This window comes from Aegilops tauschii, chromosome 1, assembly GCF_002575655.3.
Source record: "Aegilops tauschii subsp. strangulata cultivar AL8/78 chromosome 1, Aet v6.0, whole genome shotgun sequence".
Taxonomy (NCBI): Eukaryota; Viridiplantae; Streptophyta; class Magnoliopsida; order Poales; family Poaceae; genus Aegilops; species Aegilops tauschii.
The window spans coordinates 45060600-45078846 of NC_053035.3; the positions used below are offsets into that span (position 1 = coordinate 45060600).

The 18247-nt window shown below is 43.2% G+C and overlaps 1 protein-coding gene across 3 annotated transcripts; it reads left to right on the forward strand.

Annotated features, from left to right (window-relative positions):
- The first annotated feature begins 14898 nt into the window (after nucleotides 1-14898).
- On the forward strand, nucleotides 14899-17136 carry LOC109757062 (putative F-box protein At4g09190). Of its 3 annotated transcripts, none has more exons than XM_020315883.2 (2): nucleotides 14899-15094; nucleotides 15702-17136. In XM_020315883.2, the coding sequence occupies exon 2, from the start codon at nucleotides 15725-15727 to the stop codon at nucleotides 16901-16903; it is 1179 nt and encodes a 392-aa protein (XP_020171472.1). In that variant the 5' UTR covers nucleotides 14899-15094; nucleotides 15702-15724; the 3' UTR covers nucleotides 16904-17136. The 3 variants fall into 3 exon arrangements, with proteins under 3 accessions (XP_020171472.1, XP_020171473.1, XP_020171474.1); XM_020315884.4 differs by having other exon boundaries at nucleotides 14907-15190; XM_020315885.4 differs by lacking the exon at nucleotides 14899-15094 and adding an exon at nucleotides 15122-15247.
- Nucleotides 17137-18247: the final 1111 nt, after the last annotated feature.

Consider the following 18247-nt stretch of genomic DNA (forward strand, 5'->3'; position numbering starts at 1 on the left):
GAATTCCTCACAAGAGACCGCGGTTCCCCCATCTCCCGTAGACGAGACCGGATTCACACCGGAGTGCTCCTCCACACCGTCTACGATGTCAACCATACTCTTCAGACGGTAAAGTCCTTAATAAAGAGACGAGGCTCTGATACCAATTGAAAGGATCGATATAGTTGACTAGAGGGGGGGTGAATAGGCAACTAACACTTTTTAGCTTTTCTTTACCAATTTAAACTTTGCATCAAAGTAGGTTGTCTAGATATGCAACTAGGTGAGCAACCTATATGATGCAACAACAATAAGCATACACGCAAGCAAGAGATAAGGCAAAAATAAGCTTGCACAAGTAAAGGCACGAGATAACCAAGAGTGGAGCCGGTGAAGACGAGGATGTGTTACCGAAGTTCCTTCCCTTTGAGAGGAAGTACGTCTCCGTTGGAGCGGTGTGGAGGCACAATGCTCCCCAAGAAGCCACTAGGACCACCGTATTCTCCTCACGCCCTCACACAATGCGAGATGCCGTGATTCCACTATTGGTGCCCTTGGAGGCGGCGACCGAACCTTTACAAACAAGGTTGGGGCAATCTCCACAACTTAATTGGAGGCTCCCAACGATACCATGAAGCTTCACCACAATGGACTATGGCTCCACGGTGACCTCAACCGTCTAGGGTACTCAAACACCCAAGAGTAACAAGATCCACAAGGGATTAATTGGGGGATTCAAATATCTCTTGGTGGAAGTGTAGATCGGGGCCTCCTCAACCAATCCCTAGAGAATCAACAAGTTTGATTGGCTAGGGAAGGAGATCGGGCGAAAATGGAGCTTGGAGCAACAATGGAGCTTGGAGGTGGAAGAGGTAGTCAACTAGAGGAGGAAGACACCCCTTATATAGTGGAAGAACAAATCCAACCGTTATCCACCAACTCAGCCTGCGCAGCGCGGTACTACCGCACCTGAGGCGCGGTACTACCGCGGAGCCCCGCGGTACTACCGCCCACGCAGCAGAGACCAGAACAGCCACACATGCCCTAAGGCAGAGGGCGATAGTACTGCTAGCGTGGTACTACCGCTCCCCTTGCGGTACTACCGCTCCCCTTGCGGTACTACCGCAAGGCAGGGGCTGTCCAGGGATGGGAAGGCACGGATATAAAAAATTACATCCGTGGCTACTTCCGCAGAGTTGGAGTCGATGCAAAAACCCGACGCGGTAGTACCGTAAGCCAGCCGCGGTACTACCGCGCGAGGCGCGGATGTAAAAAATTACATCCGCCCCTTACTGCCGCGTACTTGCGGAACTAAGCAGGGACCACGGTACTACCGCTTACTAGAAGCGGTACTACCGTGGGTCCTTGCGGTACTACCGCACCAGCTGGCGGTACTACCACAAGGTCCTGCGGTACTACCGCTCTGACGAGCAGTACTACCGCACCCCCTAGTTCGGCAAACAAGAGCTATATTTGCATAGACAAGGAAAACATAGGATGCTCCAAAGGCAAGAGGAAAGGAGGTGCAAGGGACGATGTGTACGTGATGAATCCACCCAACCTTTCCAACGCGGACCCCCTCTTAATAGTACGGCTTCCCTACGACTCAATAGCACCGAAAAGAACCGAAGAGAAACGTCGTCTTCTATAGCCTTTGAGGGAAACCCAAACATCTTGTGCCTAGTCAATATATCTGAAATATTCGATGCACATGATTAGTCCGCAAAAGCATTGTCATCAATCACCAAAACCAACTAAGGGATAAAAATGCCCTTACAGTAGTCATGGATAAGAGAGCACATCCTCAGGATGAGCAACATGGCAGCAAAGCTAAAGCCCATGGATGAGGATCTGGAGATCAAACCAAAGCTCCTGGTCCACCTAGTCATGGCTTCACTGCCGAAGGAATTTGAAGCCTTTGTTGTAAACTACAATATGTCACCTGGAACATGGGACATTGAAAAGACAATAGCAATGTGTGTCCAAGAAGAGGACAGACTCAAAGCCTCACATGGTGGTTCAATCAACTATGTGAAGGATAAGAAAAAGAATTACAACCAAAACAGCAAAGGTTCTCCTGCAAAGCCATATGGTAAAGCCCCCTATAAGCATCAGCGTCAGCAACAGCCTTTCCCATTGGACAAAGACACTTGTCTCCACTGTAAGAAGACCGGGCATTACAAGAAAGACTGTCCTGATTGGCTAAAGTCAATCATGGCAAAAAGAGGTAACAATATAGTTTCATTTGTAAATGACTCCCTGTATGCACAGTTTTCAAAATCCACTTGGTGGATTGACTCAGGAGCAACTGTTCATGTTGCAAATTCTTTACAGGGATTCCATTCGACGCGGACTACACTAAGAAGCGAAAGACGCATTGAAGTGGCAAACGGAGTTGAAGCAGAAGTTGAAGTTGTCGGTGATATCTCCTTGGAGTTAGCTGATGGATTCAATCTTCTACTTAGAGATGTTTTATTTGTTCCAGCATGTCGTAGAAACTTAATAAGTGTTTCTTGTTTGGACAAAGATAATTATGAATGTTATTTTGGACATGGCAAGTGTGCCATTTGGTTAAATAATGCTTATGTGGGTGATGCTTTACTACATGATGAGCTTTATTTGTTATCACTTCGTGAAAAAGTTTATTCCGTTTGCAATGTGAAAGAAAATGTTTCCGCGTCGAATAAAGAACAAAAGAAAAGAAAAGGAACATTTGACTCATCGAAATTATGGCACTGTCGCTTGGGCCATATTTCGAAGGGGAGAATAGAAAGATTAGTCAAAAGTGAAATTCTTCCTCCGTTAGAATTCTCAGACTTAGAACAATGCATAGATTGCGTTAAAGGAAAGTACGTAAAACAAATCAAAAAAGGTGCAATCCATAGCACAGGCACACTAGAAATCATTCACACTGACATTTGTGGACCATTTCTGGTGAAAAGTGTGGATGGATATGACTCGTTCATAACATTCACAAATGATTACTCTCGCTATGGTTATATTTATCCAATCAAAGAAAGATCGGAAGCGTTGGATAAATTTAAAATATTCAAAGCTGAAGTTGAAAATCAGCATGATAAAAGAATAAATATAGTAAGGTCCGACCATGGGGGAGAGTACTATGGTCGGCACACTCCATATGGCCAAGTCCCTGAACCTTTTGCAAAGTTCTTGCAGGAGACTGGCATAGTAGCCCAGTATTCAATGCCGGGCAAGCCTCAGCAAAATGGAGTAGCTGAAAGGCGCAACCGTACACTTATGGATATGATGCGTAGTATGATGAGTTATTCCAACTTGCCATTGGGATTATGGATGGAGGCGCTTAAAACCGCCATTCACATTCTCAATAGAGTACCAAGCAAGTCGGTGCCCAAAACACCGTACGAGCTATGGAAAGGAAGGGTGCCATCCCTACAACACTTCAGGGTGTGGGGGTGCCCTGCTGAGGCCAAAATGTTTAATCCAAACATTGCAAAGTTAGATCCCAAAACAGTGAGTTGCCACTTCATTGGCTATCCAGACAGATCAAAGGGTTTTCGTTTCTACTGCCCAGACAGATATACAAAGTTTGTGGAAACGAGACATGCAGTCTTCTTAGAGGACGAAATGATGAGGGGGAGCTTGGTAACTCAGAAAATTGATCTTGAGGAGAAGGGGGTGCATGCACCTAATCCGATGATTCAGGAGCCATTTTTCTCACTACCAGTTGCAACTCCACCCATGACAACTATGGGGGTAGACCCGGAACCTGTCCGTCAGGAGCCGACTGAACCCGTTGTTGAGCATGAAAGGGAGGTGCAGCAGCAAATTTTAGAAGAAGTGCCAGAAGTTGAGGCACAGAATGTGCCTGAAACCGAGGCCCTTAGAAGGTCTACAAGACCAAGAAAGTCAGCTATTTCTACTGACTTTAAAGTTTATAACACAGAAATGGTTCATATGGAAAAAGATCCCACCTCATATGAAGAAGCCATGAGAAGCCCTCATTCATCGATGTGGATGAAGGCAATGGAAGACGAGATGAAATCGATGAGTTCCAAAGATGTTTGGGACTTAGAGGAAATTCCTAAAGGAGCCAAAACAGTAGGCTGCAAATGGGTCTACAAAATTAAGTATGACTCTAAAGGGAATGTAGAAAAGTATAAAGCACGACTCGTGGCAAAAGGATTTACACAAGAGAAGGGATAGATTACAATGAGACATTTTCTCCAGTCTCATGTAAGGATTCCTTCAGAATCATAATGGCATTAGCTGCTCATTTTGATTTAGAGTTACATCAAATGGATGTAAATACGACATTTCTCAATGGGGATTTAAAAGAAAAATGTCTACATGAAACAACCCAAAGGTTTTATCATGGAAGGCAAGGAAAATATGGGATGCCGCCTGAAGAAATCCATTTATGGATTAAAGCAAGCCTCTAGACAGTGGTATCTAAAGTTTAATCAAACGATTAAAAGTTTTGGATTTAAAGAAAATATTGAGGATAACTGCATTTATGCAAAGTTTAAAAATGGGAAATATATTTTCCTAATCTTGTGTGTGGATGATATTCTGCTTGCTAGCAGTGATGTTAGTCTACTACAAGAAACAAAGAAGTTCTTATCCTCGAATTTTGACATAACAGATCTTGGTGAAGCATCATATGTTTTGGGCATAGAAATTCACCGAGATAGAAACAATGGAGTCTTAGGACTATCGCAGAAAGCATATTTAGAAAAGGTTCTTAAAAAGTATAATATGCATGCGAGTAAAGCCACACCTGCTCCTATAGTTAAGGGCGATAGTTTTGGGAAATTCCAATGTCCCAAGAACCAGTACGAGATCGATCAAATGAAAGCAGTACCATATGCTTCGGCAATTGGCAGCTTATAGTATGCACAAGTGTGCACTCGCCTTGACCTAGCTTTTATCACCGGGGTACTCGGTAGATATCAAGAGAATCCAGGCATGGAGCACTAGAAGATGGTAAAGAAAGCATTGCGTTATGCACAAGGCACGAAGGACTACATGCTAATATACAAGAGAAGTGATTCCCTAGAGATAAAAGGGTATTCAGACGCAGATTTTGCGGGGGACGGAGATGATAGAAAATCCACGTCAGGATACGTCTTCACTCTCGCTGGGGGAGCTATTTCGTGGAAAAGCTCCAAACAGTCGATAGTTGCATCATCCACGATGTATGCAGAATTCATAGCATGCTTCGAGGCCACGGGGCAGGCGATATGGCTAAAGAAATTTGTACCCGACTTGAAAGTGGTAGATTGTATTCACAAACCACTAAAGATGTACTGTGATAACCAGCCCGCAGTATTCTATGCTCACAACAAGTCAAGTAATGCTGCCAAAACAATAGAGATAAGGTATTATGTTGTGAAAGATAAAATCCAGGATCAAACTATAAGTCTCGAGCATATAAGGACAAAAGATATGCTTGCGGATCCGCTAACGAAAGGCTTACCACCCAATGTGTTCAAGGAACACTTAGCCGGCATGGGTTTAAGGGAAAGCCTTATGATTCCTGGATAGGCCCAAAAGAAACAGAATTTGTTTCTGAACATAACGTATGTTGTAGCTGTATGATTCTATCGGCAATTAAGCTGTGACGATGAAACATGCTCTATGTACCAATATGTGATGAAACAAATAAACTAGAAAGTATAAAGTTAAAAGTAAAGTTGAGATCAAGGGGGAGAATGTTAGGTTGATCTTTCTCTCTCGTTCGAACCCAACGGGTCGAACGGGCCCCTGACTCGCGCCCTGATCGGGGGCGCCCAACCAAACCATGGTTGGTGGGTCCCTGTGACCCGCGCTATATAAACAGAGGTGGGGGCCGGGGCACGACTTACGAGGTTAATCGCTCCCACAATCCCCACCTACAATCCCTACCGATCTAGGGTTAGCGCGGTGCTCATGGGAAGCACACCACCGCTGCCATCTCACTGCCATCACCGCTGCCACAACATCACCATGGCTGCTGGTTCGAGCTCGCAAGGCAAGGCAGAAGGTAGGTTTACCGGATCGATCTAACCTATCCGATCCAAAGTGAATCTATCAGTATCATGTACTTGGGACTCGCAAACATGCTTACGTGGCAGGCAATTAAAGAAGGGAGAGACGGTTATAGTAACATAGGTAGATACCGTAACATAATAAATGTGATACTACTATGTGTTATGCATGGCAATAAATGAGACCATCTATGATACTAATCTATAATACTATGCACTATAAAAGTAGTAATATAGACTAGTAACATATGGATGTTACTAGTCCAAGTTACTCACCACTATGACCAGACTGCGACAGACACGACGCGGACCAGCTTCAGGAGGACGGCTCAGCTCCTGACACGAGCCCACCTGAGCCTTCCACGGCGGACGCACAAACGGAAACCGGCCGTCCGCGGAATTATTAAATGCCTCTCTCAACTACCACCGCTCAATAGCTACCTGTTGGCCAAAATATCCCACTCCCCCCTTGTTAGCACACACTGCAGTTTATGGGCTAAAAACTAAAAGCCACTACAATGTCAGTCATCATTAATGCTAAGTTTCTCTCAAACTTAAGACTGAGGGCCTGTTTGGTTCCAAATAATTAAGTCACCAACTTATAAGTCGAAAATTGAAAAAAGTGACTTATTTTGCCAAACAGACCCAACTTATAAGGGCCTGTTTGGTTCCAAATAAGTCACCAACTTATAAGTTGAAAAGTGAAAAAAGTGACTTATTTTGCCAAACAGACCCAACTTATAAGTCACTCCAACTTATAAGTCATAAGTTGCTCCACCCCAACTTAAAACTTATAAGTCACCCCATTTTACATGGGTCCCACCACCTTCACATAAAAAAACAAGGTGGGAATGTGTGGTCAGGTGACTTATAAGTCAGGTGACAACCAAACACGCGTGACTTATAAGTCACTGGTTTTAAGTCAGGTGACTTATTGGAACCAAACAGGCCCTAAGTCACCCCAACTTATAAGTCATAAGTTACTCCACCCTAACTTAAAATTTATAAGTCACCCCTTTTACGTGGGTCCCACCACCTTTACATAAAAAAACATGGTGAAAAGGTATGGTCAGGTGACTTATAAGTCAGGTGACAACCAAACAAGAGTGACTTATAAGTCACTGGTTTTAAGTCACCTGACTTATAAGTCAGGTGACTTATTGAAACCAAACAGGCCCTGAACTTGGTAGCAAAAGGAACAACAACACCCAGCGCGACACCAAATATACAGTGTGAGATGGAGAACGCAGCACTTTTTTCCCGCCACTAGAGCCTTTGTCATACACTTCTTGCTCCACCCGGATCTGGTAGAGGAGAAATGAAGCGTCATTAATGACAGAATGAAAAAAGGAACATAAAAATAACAATAAATATGATATAAAAGATTCAGAGCAGATGCAAGTTATTCTGTAAAGCTACAGAGCTGATTCAACTATGGTACACCACTGATTCAGCAAAAGTAAAATCTGATTCCCAACTCAAAAAAAACTATAGATATTCAGAGCAGATTCCGTAGATAGAAAACTGAGAACTATAAGGTACAAGAGTTATTTATTCAGATCATCATCTTCTTCTTCTTCCGTCAACCAACCAAGGAACCAGGGAAGATAAATGGATAGCTTAAAATTAACCTCTTGTTCGGCAAACTCGTGCACAAGCTGTAGTCGAAGCCCAGAACAAAATGAATGTTTGGTGGTCTATTGCATTGGCCATGCACGCATTCAGTCAGTTGGTCAGTCAGCACCGTTAGAAGAACACGTTACGCTGGGATGTCGTGATCTAACGAGCAGTGCTCCAGACTCTTTTGAAAATCGGGTTCAACTTACTAGCCACAAATAGGTTAATGTGCTCTGATTTCATCGACAGCTACACCAAAAGTTAGATATAGGAAACCAAATTATACCGGCTAAATATTTAGTATCAAGAAAACCACCAGATGATCTTTAAGAAATAACAAGACTTCGATTAATAAAAACCAAAGCCAATTCTTCAGTTCAAAGCCAAAAAGAGACAAGGCAGATCAATTCGCAACTATTTCAAATGCTGACCAAGACAACTTGGTAATTTTAATGCCAACATGCACGGTAGCTATTCAGCCCAAATTCGAAAACTGACAACAACTTGCCATCCATATCAACCTGAAGTAGCCACTCGTCAAATTTGAAAACCAAGCCAATTCTTCAGTTCAAAGGAAAACAGAGACATGAGGCAGATCAATTGGCAACTATTTCAAAAGCTGACAAAAAATAATGCATAATTTTAGACAGTATGCATGACATTTTTTGCAAATATTTATTATATAAATTTGCCTCAGTGTGAACATGTAACATGCTGCCGATTGCCCTGTTTTCTTGTACCACCTAATTATCATTTTGACTGCATAGTTAAAATGATATAGAAGCTTTGGATCTTCAGTTAGATAAATCACAAAGCTGACTATCAACAAGCAGACCAGCACACTGGGCAATAGGCGAAGAAGATTTACAAGTTGTATATATTTTGCTTGCATGTCGCTCTATCGCCAAGTTTGTCCTCCTAACTAGTCCACCCTGGTAGAAGACAGACTTCGTCAGTTATTTTAACATCATGTAGGTGGTCTGGGAATTACTGTTTTATAAAATTGGAATGATTAATACTCACTACCATTGTCCGCTTCTCATAGATTTCTTCACGCTCAAGATCAAACTGGAGTTGCATCGCATGTACTGCCTCACAAATATGTGCATCGGGCTTGCAGTCGGCATGTAAGACTTCAACACGTGGTTCGCGCTCTCACTCCGTTGTACTTATCAAGCAACATGCCCATGTTGTCGCGAACTCATCCTTTTTTCAGCATGTGATTCACAACTTTACGGAACTCCGCTTGAAAGTAACTCTTCTTCGTCTACAGTGGTCCCAAGCTTTCCTTCGTCTTCTTTAGGACATGCCATTTGCACCATCGGCGCACAGTGTCTGGAGACACCTTGCTGATTGCGACCTCCATGGCCCTGTTCTGGTATGCTCAAAATGCATAGCATAGTCAGTTCTATGTTTCAGAAGCAAAATGTCATAAGCAAGATAAAATAAATATAAACCTAATGCTATCACCTGTAGTATTGTCCTGGGTGCAGGCCCTCCCATCATGCTCAGGAACTCAGCAAAAACCCATTCAAAACTCTCAACCTACTCATCTCTCGTCACCACACCAGCATGGATAATGCTTTGGAAGTGATTGTTTACTCCGAAAAACAAACCAAATGGCATGTCATATAAGTTGGTTCTGTATGTTGTGTCAAATGTTACCACATCACCCAAGAACTGGTATTGCATCCTACTGCTTCCATTTGTCCACATCAAATTCTTCACTCAGCTTTCACTGTTCGCGAGCACTCGACTTTCACTGTTCGCGAGCACTCGACTTTCACTGTTCACTAGCACTTCGTCCTTTCAGCATTTAGTCTGATTTTGCCATACCGGATCCCAAATCCAGTCTCCCACGAATAGAGATTGTAGAAGTCGTATGCCTTACCAAGTGAGTCGAAGGTGAGGGTAACACTTCTAGTAGGTTCTTCGGCATATTTTCTTATTGTCTGCTCCGATGCACTCATCCGAGGACACGGTGTCCTGTCCAGGGTGCACTTCCTAGACGCAACCTGAGATTTTACAGTAAAAAAACATTGGCATTTTGCAACAAAAGAAAAAAAGGTTTCCCTGGTGACATTTTTGTCTGTATTTCCAATATTGATCTCAAACATGAGATTTTACAGTAGAAAAACGTTGGACTCTTCAAAGAAGAAAAAAAAAATCATGCATATTCTCTCATTCCTATCAGGTTGTTCATCGTTCCAGTATTTTGATCTCAAACCAGATTTTTTTTTTCCGTAACAAAGAACATTGGGCTGTTCAAAAAAAAAAAATCCTGCATGTTTTCTCATTGCTTACAAGTTTTGTCAGGCTTTCAGTATTTTTTATCTCAAAACCTACATGTCTGCCAACGTCTCGCGTGCAAGGTTTATAATTTATGAAAAAATGGAATTAGTTTCAGCTCACCTCTTCGTCCACCAAGGGGCCTCTGGGTTGACCCGGTCAGTCAATGTTCTGAAGCAGTGGGGGATGAATCTTGACGCCCGTCGGTCGCCGCAGTTCGGTGGCTACGGGCCACACCCCCAACATTCTGCACGCTACCAGAGTCAACATTTTGTTCTTGTTCACTAGTCGGATCCGCTAGCCCAGCAGTTAACAACGCAAGTGGCACTGGATCTAGGTTTTCCAAACTACTATATCTGCTAACTCTTCTCCAAGGGGAAAACATGCAGAAACACACGCCATTTGCATCAGCAAAACTTATCAAGAAATAAGATCCGCCAGGCCGCCAATCCACTCAAACATCGGACAAAGCAGAGATTTTACTGGTACACGGATCCACTTACCGGCCCTGGACGGCATCTAGCAGGAACTCTAAACCACCGTCCTCCATCGATCTGACTCCGGCGATTTAAGCAGCCGCATCGGTGCGACAGAGTGGGTCGGGGTGGTATGATTGATTTGTTCATGTTCTTTTTTTGAGAGAGATTTGTTCATGTTTTTACCCCAAAGCTCACCCGACATTAGTGGCTAAATCGTTAGTTACCCGAACGGCTCAGCTATATCGCGACGTCCTGTACGGCGCTCCTGTTCCTGGATCTGTGTGTTTGGTTCTTGTCCTCGCACAAAGGTGCCTGGCCTGGAGGGGTGCCTGAAAGTTGCCTGGACCTTGTTCGGTTGCTGGCCTGGTGATCTTTCTGCTAGCCTGGCCTGGACGGACGTACAACGGTGATTAGCCTGGCCAACATGCAGGCACACAATTAACCTGACCCAGGCTACGTGGAAGGGAAGCCTGGACACAAAATTTGAGATGCCTGGCCATCCATTTCCCACAAGTATTTCCGGACGAAGGGAGTACAAACAAAGGGTCGCAGCAATTAAAGAACTAGGACCTGGCATAGTACTAGTTTAATAGTGGTTCACGCCCAGGAAGCGAACCAAACGCCTTCTCGCTCAGGCAGCCTGGTCAGGCAATATCCGCCCGCTTTTCAGGCACAGGTCAGGCATTTATTTTTGCCTGGCACAGAGACCAGGTCACGAACCAAACACCAACGATCCCAGCCACGGATCAGATGCGCGTACTCCGCCGGGAGGTCCCCCCGTACGCTTCGGGCCCGCCCATGCGACACAGTTCTGTACAGTATTGCATCGGTAAGTCAGATTTCTGGATTTACTACGTTCCCTGACACATGAATTGTTCACATCCCGAGACAACAATAGACCGCCGCGACTTCAGGTGCAGCTGAGCCCAGGCACCAAATCGCCGCGTCCCGCGCATGCCACTCTATTTTACCTTTATCTGTTGAAGCGGCCAAGAATTGCAACTCCTTGCTGATCAATTTGTCCAAGCCCAAGTAGAGCCCATGATGTGTCATTTTTAGGTCCAGCAAATACTACAAAATTTTCATCAGATGCCTTGTCCATCCGGCTTTCTTCCCTCTATCTGGAAGACTAAGTGCACGATGAAGCATCTTCACTTGACTGTTGATGGTGGATCGTTTGAACGCCAGGGACAATCTTCGTTGTAGGCATTATATAATTGGTGATAATTTTTCTTGCCTACCATGTCATCCATCTGCTGATGAGACACGTAATCGCGCATTTTTTTTCAATGTCCATCCAGCCAAGTCTGTTGGGGTATCCTTGGTAATTTGACCTATATGCTTGATGTGGTTGATTCAGTCAGGTTAGGTCCTTTGTTCAGTGAGATTGTTTTTGGGGCCCTGGAACATTTGAAATATTAGAAATGGTGCATACTTTGATGGTGTGACCCTGGCCATAGCTCCTGGCTTAGGCAGCTTTGTGTTAATCTCACTAAACGTGGGTTTAGGGTTAAACCTGAGCACAAAGCTTTCTTGTATGCTTTCAAAGGCAATCTTCACTACTATTGTAATCTCTCCTTCCCCAATAGGTCAAAATTGTCCTAGTTCTTTATAAATATATATTCTCTATTTAATATAGGACAATAGAAGCCTCTCATGTTGTTTTGTCTGGTCAAAAAAGGCGAATGGAGATCACTCGAAATAACTCTGATAGTTCACAATGCCGCATGGAATACATTATCCTTCATTCCTGATTGTATACTTGTATATGAAAAAGTACTGAAATATGGTAATTTTTGTTGTCTCATTACATGACTAACTACCATGTGTAAACAATCAAGATACAAACTTTGAAGCCCAACTCTATAATCATACACTATGGCACATATTTGAGATATGCATGGTGCGCGGTGGCGCGTCCGTGGTGGAGCAGTGGCTGTTGTGGCAGCAGGCCTGTCTGTCAGCTGGATCAGGCGGATCTTGACTCGTCTTGGACTTGGTGCCAATGTTGGCACGGCCTTGCGTCATTACTTTGAGGAAGGCATCGTTCCCGAGACTTGATCTTTTGGCCGGAGCACCTAGTTTGTGGTGATGTGGCTAGTTTGAAGCTGCCGGCGGCCTGATGTGTGTTCCCATTAGGGCCGGCCGACGATGGTGGGTAGTTGGAGGACTCTCGGCACATGGCGGCATCTATCAATCGTCCTCTTGGAACCAGAGCGGCACATGTCCACTCTTTGGATATGTCCTCTCTCTGATGTCGATGAAGTCGTCAAACATGCTTGTGGCAGACAAGGCCAATGTGGTGGAAAGATGCACTTGATGGAGTTGCAGCGGCGTTCTCGGGTCATGAGTGCGAATAGCGATGTATGTTGACGCTGCTTTCATCCGTGACGTGCTTTTACATGTATTGTGTTTTCTTTGCCTTTTGATATTTTATATTTTGTGATACTTTAGAGCTAGTTTAGTTAGATGGGGTGTGATCTTTGTAGTACATGTTTTCACAAAAGTTAAACGGAGGAGTTTTCTTTGTCTGCAATGAATCATGAATTTTACAATTATTTGATACTTCTTTCGTCCTAAAATAAGTGTCTTGATCTTAGTACAACTTTATACTAGAGTTAGTACAAAGTTAAGACACTTATTTTGGGACGGAGAGAGTACTTTTCATATAAAATAGATGCTTGTTCAAAAGCAATCTATGAGTTTGAACCGCTTTACAATAAATAAACGAAATATGTATATGGCAACCGTGTGGCAGATTGCAAAACTGCCACACGCATCCAGCGCTGTCAGTTCCCTCCCGATCTCCTTTCTTTCCCGCACGTCCTCCCCGACCGACCTCCCCCGATTTCTTTCCTTTCCCGCACGCCCTCCCCAATTTTATCGGGCACACCCGCTCGTGCCTTCCTAATTTTCGTAATCGTCAGTTATGGCCCCACGCGCCTTCCCGATTTTCGGGCAAAAATAATGCTTTGACTAGGATTTGATCTCTGGTCTGCAGGTAATCAACAAAGGGAGCTAACCACCTCACCTATGACACTCATTGTTGAACAAGCTAAGGGGAATACTGTTTTTGACATGTTTTTTCCTTTAATATGTTAGCACTGAAAACTCTTTGTTTCAAGCATCGTGGTAACTTTGATCATTGGGAATAAATTTGTTGAACTCGCCCCCCGGTAATTTATGTAAATAGCACGATAACATTCACGCCATAGACCTGATAATTTAGATACAAACATCGTGGTAACTTTAACCATTGGGGAAGACAAATGTGAAAAGATACCCGATAATTTATGTGTAAATAGATGGTAATATACGCAGTGCACATCTGATAACTGAGGTAGAAACACCATGGTAACTTTGACCGTAGGGAATATTTTTTTTTGGAAAAGATACTCCGGTATCTTCTGTGTAAATAGCACGGTAGTATACCTCCTTCCCCTGGCATTTTTATGTGTAAATAGCATGAAAACATATGCACTGCTATAACTAAACACCATGATAAGTTTTTGACCGAGGAGGGTGGGGGATTTGCTGAAACATACCCCTGATAAATTTTGTGTAAATAGCATGATATTTTAAGCACTACGGGCTTGATAGGTTACCTAGAATCACCATGATAACTTTTTGTCCCGGGAAAAAGTTGTTCAAAACATCCGCAATAATTTTTGTGTAAATAACATGATAATATAAGCACCGCATAACCGATAACTTGCAATATAAACATGATGGTAACTTTTTAACCAAAGGAAAATAGTTGTTAAAAACATACACTCGCCTCGCGTGTGGGCCTCTTGGATGAACACAACACATGGCGTGCCACGGGAAAGTCACATAATGTTTAGTGTCATGAGGGGCACACGTGCTATAGGCGTGATAAGTTATGCAAAAACATCATGGTAATTTTTGACCTATGAAAAAAGCTACCGAAACACACCCAGGTTTTTAGGTGCAAGTACCATGATAATATACGAACTGTAGACCCGGTAACTCATGTACAATCCCCCACGGTAACTTTGACCGGGGGGAGGTTGATGTACATATACACTGATAACTTATGTGTAAGTACCACGGTATTTTACGCATCGAAGACCTTATAACTTGTGTACAAAACACAGTGGTAACTTTGAAGGGGTGTAGTTTTGAAGCATAGTACCTGGTACGTTCTATGTAAATAGCACGGTAAGTTACGCAACACAGGCCTGATAACTTGCATACGAATACCATGGTAACTTTGTCCTGAGGAGACATCATGTGGTAGACGTGAAGAAGTGGCAGTTTTCTTGGGGGTGGGCGTGCGAGATATGCAGGAAAAGCAGGTTTCTCAGGCGAGCCTGTGGGGTTGTTTGGGAGGAGGCGAGGTCAAAGGACGAGGGATCGTGTGGTACTTTAAAATGAAAGAAGTAGATGTGTGACAGTTTTGCTTATATGGCACACGTGTGCCAAATATCACAGTCCATAAATAAATCATAAGATTTCATTTATTTTTTTAAGTTGAAACTTCAAAAGGTTCGACTTGAAAGTTGAAAAAAAAAGGATTCCCCCGAGCGAGCAAAGAAGAGACAGGGGCACGATCGATCCCAACAAGGCCACACAACCCACAACCACTCTCGCCCTAGCACCTTCGCCGGCGGCGGCCTATCTCTCTCGTCCCCTGCTCTGGCCCTTCGCCGGCAGCCGGCGGCCTATTTCCTCCTCCGCCGACCGGATACAAGCCGCACCGTCAGTCGCTCATCCTTCGCCTTGCCATTAATTTTTTTCCAGATCTGAGCTTATTATTCCTCCTCCACGCCATATAGCAGCAGACCTTCCCTGCAGGTCTGATTTGCCGATGAATGTCCTGCTTCCTCTTTGTGCTTGATTTTCATCCATACGGTTAGTGTAGAAGTATTATCTATCAGTCTATGGTGCTGGGTGGATTTACGAGAAACAGAAATTTCGAGCCGAGAGAACATATGCTACCTAGATTGAATGGAAACGGTGAACCAGAAATTTCGAGCTTGAAAAAGATACATCACATATCTTTATGAGTACCTTATCCAAATAATTTACTAGATAATCTGAGATGAAATCTTATTTTCTTAAAAACCAGAATTGCTCTGTTTCCCCGATGAGTTTAGGTTAATGTAACTCAGCAGCAATTCATTCTTTTGCAAAATCTAGATATACATGAAATCTAAGGAATATGAGTGATTTATAAAGTGATAGGGGGTATAATAAATTGATTTATTACTAGTAATGATACATTTGTGTAGCAAAGTTCTTTTGTCTCTTTTAAGTCTCTTTGTTTCGGTTTTATTTTCTCACAAGTGTCAGTTTTTCCTTTCAGTGACAGTAAGCTAACATAAAGACATGGACCTTCACAAGAAACTCACTGCTGTTAGTTTAACTGATGATCTAGTGGTTGATATCCTCTCCCGGCTGACGTACAAGTCATTTTGCCGCTGCAAGTGTGCCTATAAGGCCTGGTCTGCCTTTTCCTCTGACCCAGACTACCGCGAGAAGCTGCCCAAAAAAGTAACCACTGGACTTCTGTACCAAGGTCACAATAAGTCTGCTATCCCGCTTGTAAGCCTGTGCCCAGATGATGGGGAAATAGACGGAATTCTTGCTGATGTGCCACACTATGAGCATTTAGAATTCCTCGACTGCTGCAATGGTTTAGTCCTTTGTAAGTATAGGAGCAGCTATACTTCTACAAACGTTTGCCGCTTCGTTGTGTGCAACCCAGCAACACGAGAGTGGAGGATACTTCCTGATACACATCCTGGGACAGATGACCCTTGTTATGTAACTATTTTGGCGTTTGATCCATCATGGTCACCGCAGTTCTATATCTTCAATTTTCATCTGAAACATGTCCATGGTTTGATACTTGGTACCAGCAAACTTGAGATATTCCAGTCTGAAAGTTTGACATGGCTCGAGGATGATACCTTGGACCGAGATATAAATATTTCGGGGCGAACGCACTTATTTGTTAATGGAATGTTGTATGTGTCTGTTGGGTATGAAGTTTTGGTGTTTGAAGGCCTGGAGGCAATGAGTGATGGCATACCGCCCTATCATCAGACCATAAGTTTGCCGCCTGAAGCTTCATACCTGAGCACTTTTACCAATGGTTGCTTTGGCAAATCTTCAGGGATCTTACACTATGCATTGCCACATGAGAATGGTCGCTCAATTGTTGTGTGGACATTGGATGATTTTGGTCATCATTCATGGACTTGGACTAAGATGTGTCATCTTAGCATGACCGATGCGTTTGGAAAGGATGAGTTTGTTCACTACGACGATGGTGGCGATGGTGGTGAGGATAAATGGTTTTGGAACTGCGATTATCGGATTGTCGACCTCGACTTGGAGAGAGGTTTTGTTTTCCTCCATGACCAGAAGGCAAATAAGCTTCTTTCATACAATATCAGCGGGGGGAAACTCAACGAGATACAAGACGCCTTTGGGTGGGATCTATACTATGTCTACGTACCATGCTACTCAGGGCTTCCAGCCCAAGAAACTTCGGTTCAGTGAATGTCAACTTCTGTTCAATGTGCATCTGTGGTTGTTCTGCTGCGATATGCAGAACCACCTTGTATATTATGCTAGTCGGAGTCATCCGTGTGACTAGTCCAGGAATCCTGCCATTTTTACTTTGTCGATGCAGAGTTACGTTCCTGTACTAACCTAAAACTCTTCACCATGTTCCTAGTTAAATACCTTGTTTAAGTTTGCTATATATCTTAGATGGAAGATTTGATGTGTTCCTTGGGCTCTGTTTGTGGTTGTGGTGGTTATACATCAGCACTTGCTTATTTCTGTTTGTGGATAGACATAACTGATTTTGTTGTATGAATTAGCATTACAACCCTACATTACACCTGGACCTATAGAAACTTAGAGAAGAATACCTCCAGGTGACCAAAACCAGCAAATATATTGCTTTAGAGACGTGTAGTGAGACATGATCTTAATCCTATGGACCATGAGAATTGCAAAACGATTTGGGGGTATCTTCCCATGTCGCCCAAATGGTACCAGGGATATTTACCTACCATTAGAGGGGATCCCATGAGCACAGGAATATCTCCCTGGGTTTTTTGCTACTCTGGGTTTTCCCTCCCCGGCAACCAAATGAGCCCTAAGTGGCAACAATTATTTCTTCTTTAGTTGGCAGAGTTTCTTGATCGGGTACTCTTGCATATGTATATACATATACTTTCAGGATTTACTTGCAAAGAGATAAATTTGCATGACTTTTGTGCTAATATTTCTTAGTTTTTCCCTGCAACTTCTGCCGCCGGCGCTACTCCTTGGTGTCGTGTCATTCTCCTTTTATGTAAAATCCTACAGATTTACTTGCTGAAATTTGAACGTGTGTACAGTTGGTACCAGTGATATGGAGAAAAGTCCATTACTCCTGGGAAGCGGATTAGGAGCACTCAGGTGCTCCACCCTCCTATATTGAAAAATAAGTTAGTAATTCAAAAAGAAGTCAATAAATCTCAGAAAAGTTTTTGAATCAAATATGACTAGGTATTGTACTCGTATAAAAAGTTTGGCCAAGGAATAATTCCTGTTGACTTCAGAAAAGAAAAACTAATTTATGACGATAATATAGCATGAATAGTACTTGTATACATGCTTTTTTGGGAAATCTTTGATCCCGGATACAATAAGTCATTCCCTGTTTAATCTTTTTATATGAGTGCAATACTTGGTCATGTTTGATTTCATAAAAAGTTTCAGGATTTTTTGACTTTTTTTTGAATTACTAAATTATTTTTGAATATAGGGGGGGGGGGGGGGGGGCGTAGCACCCGAGAGCTCCTATGCATTTTTTATTACTCCTGAAACATATGATAAAGAAAGATGAAC